The sequence below is a fragment of the Abrus precatorius genome, unplaced genomic scaffold, assembly GCF_003935025.1.
Source record: "Abrus precatorius isolate BTA unplaced genomic scaffold, Abrus_2018 Scaffold10, whole genome shotgun sequence".
Classification (NCBI taxonomy): Eukaryota; Viridiplantae; Streptophyta; class Magnoliopsida; order Fabales; family Fabaceae; genus Abrus; species Abrus precatorius.
Window position 1 is genome coordinate 8,070,173 of NW_020874292.1, and position 7,362 is coordinate 8,077,534.

At 32.2% G+C, this 7,362-nt stretch overlaps 1 protein-coding gene across 6 annotated transcripts; it reads left to right on the plus strand.

Moving 5' to 3' along the window:
* The first annotated feature begins 201 nt into the window (after positions 1 to 201).
* Positions 202 to 5,861, plus strand: LOC113849287 (zinc finger protein CO3). 6 transcript variants are annotated; one of them, XM_027479079.1, is made up of 4 exons: positions 202 to 498; positions 2,927 to 3,424; positions 4,790 to 4,936; positions 5,450 to 5,861. In XM_027479079.1, exons 1-4 carry the CDS (start codon positions 394 to 396, stop codon positions 5,537 to 5,539), a joined length of 840 nt encoding a protein of 279 aa, XP_027334880.1. In that variant the 5' UTR covers positions 202 to 393; the 3' UTR covers positions 5,540 to 5,861. The 6 variants fall into 6 exon arrangements, with proteins under 6 accessions (XP_027334880.1, XP_027334907.1, XP_027334897.1 ...); XM_027479106.1 differs by lacking the exon at positions 202 to 498 and adding an exon at positions 865 to 889; XM_027479096.1 differs by lacking the exon at positions 202 to 498 and adding an exon at positions 981 to 1,212.
* Positions 5,862 to 7,362: the final 1,501 nt, after the last annotated feature.

The window sequence follows — 7,362 nt, forward strand, 5'->3', positions numbered from 1 at the left end:
ATATATATTCATATAATTTATTCAATAAAAAGAATACCCTTTTTCATTTTTTTTAAAAAGGGCATGACAACCACTGCATTATAAAATGGTGGTGTCATTTTCCCACTTTGTCCTCATTTAATTTAATACTTAAATCATATATTTCCAAAGTCCTGTAAGTATACTAAAATTATTGCCGTATTCATTCACCATTTTTAATATATAAATACAAATTCTCTTTCTTGCTTTGTCCTAAATAAATCATCAAAGCTCAAAACCCTTCAACACTCATTTGCTCTGCTGCTCCATGTTTTAGCACCACTCTGTGTGTGCTTCTCTTCCTCTGTTTTTCCCCCGTTTCCACTGAACATATTTTCTATCTATCTTATCCAAACTCGGTTCTGTATTGGAGAAATGTATGCAGAGACTGGTATTCTCTTCCCATATTTGCACAACCTCTCTCAAGAGCTTCATCAACTTGAGGAGTACTGCAAAACCCACAAGTCAAATGCTTCAATGGTACCTAACAATTCCTCTCCTCTGTTTTTGCTCTGTTTGTCTGCATTTCTTTTAATGGGTTTTCCTTTATAACGTATAGATTTCGATAATTTCTTTTCTTTCCTTACCCTGAATGTCACTGTTCACTTTTTTGGAGTAAATGGGGCAACGAAAAATGGGTCGCTTTGTATTATAGGATTCAACTTAGTTTTTTTATGGTTGATGTCTAAATTTGTATTTATATATTTATATTTATTTATTTCTCACATTTCAGTTTTTTTTTTTTTTTTTGTAACGTTTCTTTCTTTCTTTCTTTCTTTTTTTTTACCCTTTTAATATATGATTTGTAGTTCCTTGTTTGCTTGATAATAACAAGCTGAAGGAGGAAAACTCTAACTAAACTGTTTCGAAGGTAATATGTGTTTATTCATTTGAGTTTTGCTCCTTTTTCCCTTCTTTCTGAATGTTTTCTCTTTTAGTAAATAGCGTAAGTGGAAGCAACTGTAGTTGTATTCACACGCTGGATCTGGAAAAGTATGGGAAAAGGAAAGAAAATAAAAGTATCAAAAGGGAAAATTTTTTCTTTGTTTTAGTTCCGTGTTCTATAATCTTTCTTTCATTTTATTTTTAAGTTTCTAGTGTGAACTGTAAGTGGAGTTTGTCTTTTTGTGCCGCACTGAGGAGGGAGATTAAAGAGGAAAAGGCCTTTGATTCGCTTTTCTTCTTTATAGTAAGGTGAAAGGATAAAGGAAAGGGGGTTTGTTAATGCTCAACTTAATCATTTCTTCATGGTATTTGTCGGGCACTAAACATAGTTGTAGAAAGGTTATTTCTATTTCTGCTCCTGTTAAATTTAAATAAATGATAAAAATTGGTTGTTTCATATTGGTGTGGTTTTCTGTTTTGGTCACTGAAATTTCAAACATTGTTTTCTGTGGTATGGGCTTATGTGCCTTGGTAATCAGGGAAGCTGTACCTTGACCAATCCACCTATTGGTTTGGTCAAAGGAAGGCCATCCAATATGGGTGTAGGCATTTATAATGATATTGCTTGCAACATAACCTTAAATAATATGATATAGATAGGATTCGAACCTTTGCTACTTAAGATATTTTGATGTGTGCATATTTTTTCTTCAACAATTTGCTTTTAACCGGGCTGCTTTATTTTAATGTTTTCAGTATTCACAATGATCCATATTCCTCCAGTTGAGTTATAGTCAAGTGTATTCTGGACTGTGTGTGGTGCCGTTTTCACTGTTTCAGCTGTTAACACCTGGATTTTCTTTCAAAGTCAGGTTTTTGGTTGAAGCATGGACTTTGAATTTGAAACCATCTATCTGATTCCAATTTACATAACTCGAGCCTAGTTAGCCTTTCCTTTGTATGTGAAGGTTCAGCTGAGTCCGAATATGTATTGTGACCTATCATTTATGCAAGGCTTCTGCTTTGCAGTATTAATATGATTTTCACTATTGTATGTGGTGTATGATTTGATTTATACTGAAAAGGTAGAAAATCATTGTCTTCTTTACCTTTTATCATTTAGTCTGCAATATGCACTATTCTGATGTTAAGTACTTGAGTCAATTTCCTATATCAGAGAATCTTAACATATTTCTTACTTGGGCTTGATACTCTTTGAAGCCCTTGCAAGTCCCTTACTGACAATATGCACTATTCTGTCACCTCACTATCTCAGATTGATTCTCTCTAGCTTTTTTTTGTTGTTTCTCTTTTTTCTCTCTTTCTAAAAAAGTTGAGGAACAACGTCTATTTGGTCTAAATCCCTTCTATAAACCATGTTTTGGTTGGATGACCATGACATGCAATTGGAATCTTTTGTCCATTCTAAGAAATTTATAATATGGTCAGTTGCTTTAAGAACCACTTTACTTGATGGAATCATGCAAATATTATCATGAAAACTTTTGGCATCATTGGTGTCAGGAATACCATCTTAGAGCATGTTAAACATGATAACCAGTTGGAAACAAATGTTAATGCTCACAAAAATTGACAACTAGATATTGACTAAACAATAAAAGTACTGTCGACAAACCGTTTTCATTTGTGGGAGGAGTGTGCAGGGGATGGGAGAGGGAAGTGTAAATCATTGTAACCCATACTGCATCTGGAGTTAACCAAGTGACGTGTTCATTCCTTTGTTTTATTACTATTATTGTTCTTTCTACAACGATATTGTTTTTATATTTTTCTATTTATCATGCTTTTGTTTATGCTCGAGTGACAATCAAACATCTTTTCTATTTTATTGTTCTAATTCTAAAGCTAATGTTCTGTTTTTACTTATTTTTTTTATTTGTTACGGTCATGCATTCTTTATTTTTTTCATTATTGGGTGTCATGATAAAATTTATTTTCGATTCTATTACTGTATTACATTTGCTAATTAATTTTCCTTTAATTTCCTATGTTTTTAATGCAGGGTGACCTTGTTCAGTCTTCTGCCATGTCAGAGTATGATTTGGCAGCAGAGGGAGATCTGTTCAAAGCCCCTGAACCTATTATTGAAGAGCCAGTCATGGATCTGGATCCCATGACAGCAGCCATTTCAATGATATCTTGCGGGGAAGATGTCTCATCGCAGGGACTAAAGTCCACGGATATTGATATCCTTCAAAATGAACAGCTTCTGAGTGATATTTTCTATGAATGCAAAAAGGATCTCTTAGAAAAGGCAGCAATAGAGTCACCATTCTCTGATATTTTAGATATCAAGGTTCCTCCTATTCTGAACATTGATGAGAACTCTTTTCAAGAAAACAAGCCACTTGACATGCAATTACCAAAGAGTGTCAGTTCAGGAAGTTTGAGCTCAATGGACTGGATGCATGGAATGAAGCCTGCTTTTGTTGATATCCCTGTAATAGATTTCAATGCAGTTTATGGCATGCGAAGATCATTTAGTGAAGGAGATATAAAGGTTTGCTTCACTGATTCATATATCAACTGCACTTGTGCTTTTTATACATTGGCTTAAACAAAGTTTTGGTCTTCCAAAAATTTGTAATTTTCTAATTTGGTCTTTCCTTTTTACTTTTTTTGATCTAGTTTTCCAAAATTTATTTTTCAATTCTATTTAGTTTCTCTGGTAGTGATTTGTTAATTTGTTTTGTTATTTGCTTATGTAACGTCTAATTTGACTCATGATTTGACTAGAACAGGACAAGATATTTCATCAACAATATCACATCCTTCATATTTTTTAATGAAATTTTAGGTTATAAGATTAGGGTTTTCAAAATTGAAATTTAACGATATAAGAAAATGAAAATGTAAATGTCACATCATCTTCCTCACTAATTTCTTCTCATATTATATGAGTCAAGTTTAATGCCACGTAGGTAGATAATGAAAAAAAATTAATTAATGACTAACAAACAGACCATATGAGAATGAAAAACATTTTTGGGGGACTTGTATGAAAAAAATTAAAATGATAAACTAAATGGAAAAATCATGAATTTTTGGAAGACCAAAATCTTTTTTAGCTCATATATTTAATGAAATCACCATAAAACCAACCCGCATCAATTTCAGAATTCTGCTTTTCCCCTAACATTTTTGAAGCAATAAATTAAAATTTAATAACCATGATGATAACTACCTCATCAACAAATTACCTTGGTCTCCTGTCAGAATCTTTGTCCATCTCAGTATAGTGTGACTTAACTCAGTCAAGGGAAACTCCATGCCTTTATGCCTTTACCGTGTATCAACCCTCTATTAAGTGTAAAACAAAGTGAATGATGACATGAGCTGAGTCAGATTTCTTCATTTGAATTAACAAATTTGGAAGCATTTTCGTATCATACCTCATATTTCAAAGATTGCTTTAAGTTTTGTCACAATCTGTTAGTTTGAATGTCACAATTTCAAAAACTGGTAATAAGAAATTAAAAAGGCTGTTATCAAAATACACCTAATTCTTTTTAAGAGAATAATTCCTTTTGCCATTTATCATGCCGTCGATATGATTATTTTGTTTCTTAATATGCTGGACATGCTTCTCCTTTTCTGAACATGCAGTGTGATTAAATATCTGACCCTTAATTTGCCCTTGAGTGAAATCATTATTTGGAAGTCATGTCTTTTCAAACGGACCTTTCATTTTACAACCAGAAATGGAATACTCTATCCTGATATTTACACTTCCTGGTGTAAAATCACAAACAATTTCTGCTTTAAATTCTCCCTAGTTATTTATTTTTCTCATTTGGATGAATAACTTACCATAATCCCGTGATTTACTCAAGTATACTGATTGATTGATACTTTTTTTGTGCAGACTCTGGGTAATGGTAATATGAACATTGTCCAATCACCCCTTGAGAGGCCCTTTCATATAAGCAACTGCACCAGTGAGGAACGCCGACAAAAGCTCTCCAGGTACAGGAATAAGAAGACAAAGAGAAATTTTGGGAGGAAAATCAAGGTAATCATTAGTACACCATCCCTCTACAATGTGAGAGTTTGAATTTCACACAGAAAGCCTCGGAAATTCTATGGATTGCCTAACATAAACATATCTCTTGGAAGTTTTGAACTGCAATCTAATGCAATGGAAATAGCTATGGATATTGTTTGGTTAATAATTTCTGCTTAGAACGTGATGTTCATCTTTGACGTTGTTCTTAGGGTTTCTAGAATTTGTTTTCTTCAATCTCTTCAGTGGTTGTCATCATGGATGAGTAGTTTCTGTTATAAATGTTCATCATCACCTCAACTTTTGAAGCTTTTGCAATGTGTCATTATCCATTTCTCTTGTTCTACACTGTACTCACAGAGTGACAAACAGTTTCAGCAGTAATCATGCATAGTTCCTTGATATGCTTTAAAGCTGTTATGGAATCAACAGCAATTTTCTTATGCAACCAAAATTTACTGGTGCTATTTTTAACGATAAACAGAATCCAAATTCAGTTGATGATGTATACTTTGTTTTCAGTATGCCTGCAGGAAGGCTCTTGCTGACAGTCAACCAAGAATCCGCGGTCGATTTGCAAAGACTGAAGAATCTGATATCAAGAGGGAATGACTTATATCTGATTTAGTAGGAAGAAAGTAGAGTAAGTAGCTATATCTGATCAAGCTATATGGGAGATCTCGGCAGCAATGTGTGATTAGATTTTATGTGGGGTCTCCATATGTTGAACAGATATCTGCTAAATAAACCAGAACTCAAACTTATTAGGATAGTTCATCTCTTATCTTCTGTATTAACTGTCTCTTTAGATGGAAATAACCTTCCAAATATGTATATAGGTTTGTTTAATAAAAGAAGGAAAAAGAGAAGGTTGAACTATTTTCACACGCACACACACATGATCAAATGATGAGGCAAATTAGTACTTTCATTTTCAAATTTTCATTTTAATTTCAATTTAGTCATCAAAATTATTAGCTTCAATTTTAATTATTACCACTACCATTTCTAATCTATTTCTTGTTAACTCTTCTTAATCCTTTATTAATTTGTCTATTTCACAAATCTAAAGTCAATTCATATCCTTTATTTTTCTTTTTCCCTTGATTTATAGAATCCAAAACTCATTAAAGAATCCGAACTTTCAATTCACATTTTTATTTATAATTTACATGTTTGAGAATATGAATTAGCAAGTCTAAATTAACTTTAGAGCCATATGACCATCGTGACGGATACTCATTAAGTCCCAATACGAAGTGAGCAGCGAAGAGAGCAATGAAAAGTTAGATGATTGAATAGAAATATAAAATAAATTTAGAGGATAAAATCACTAATTTTACTAAATGGCAATGATTAGTCCACTGGTTATTTGTCTAAAATGGACGTCCAATCTTTTTTCGTTCTTCACTGTATCACCCAAACATCCCTTTGGTTACATTTGCATTGATGGAAATGGATGGAATGTTATCATAGGCTTGATTATTTATTTTTCATGGCATATTTGAGTTTTACTACTAAAATCAAGCTTTTAACTTAGATCAATACTGGGGGTTATGAAGGGGAAAAAAGATTGGAAATTTACCTTTATCTTTCATCAACCTATGGAATCCTTTCTTGTCTTTCCATTTAATTAGTTCTCTTCATTATGAATATGTTTAGCTAAACACCCATTGTTGTAGTTACATTAGAACTTCCTTGTACTTGATTTTTGAAATTTTAATACAAGTTTGTTTGCCTGTTTTGAGTAAATTCTTCTCTTAATGCTTTCCATGATCAAGCCATTCTCGAATAATTTTTTTAATCATGCATACGAATAGAAATTTGACGTATGTTTGTATTTTAAGACTATGAACCTCGCAAATCCCTGGTTTAGGAATAGTTATCGAGTTATTTGTTACTTTCTCAATTCTTGTTCTTAATATGCATTTTTTGAAACACATAAAAAATTAGGGTTCGCAATTGAGAATTACGATTCCTCTGCCTCAGAAATTAAGAATTGAACAATTGTGTGAGATTGATAATAAAATAGGAGTTTCAACTTATATCAAATCTAATTAAATTGCTTGCAAGGTATTGTAACCAAGTAAAAGCTTAACCTTGACTCTTCATTTAAGTGTTTGATTATGAATTCAAAAAATTGTATTTGCTTTTTATTTCTTTATTTGCTTTGTTATGCTTTTTAGCTCCTTTAAGCCAAATTAGTGGTTTAAACCACCATTACTTGTTCTGTTTTTTGGTTTGTTTGTTCTTCTCTATTTTTACAAATTAATTGCTAAGTTTGTCAATTAGTACTTGATTATTGAGAGCGATATTTAATATCTCATTATTTTTATACTTGCAATAATTCGGTAAACTAATCGTCATATTGTTAGAATGAAATGAAATTATATTGTGTGAATTAGTTAAAATTAGATGCAATAGAATGGAATATA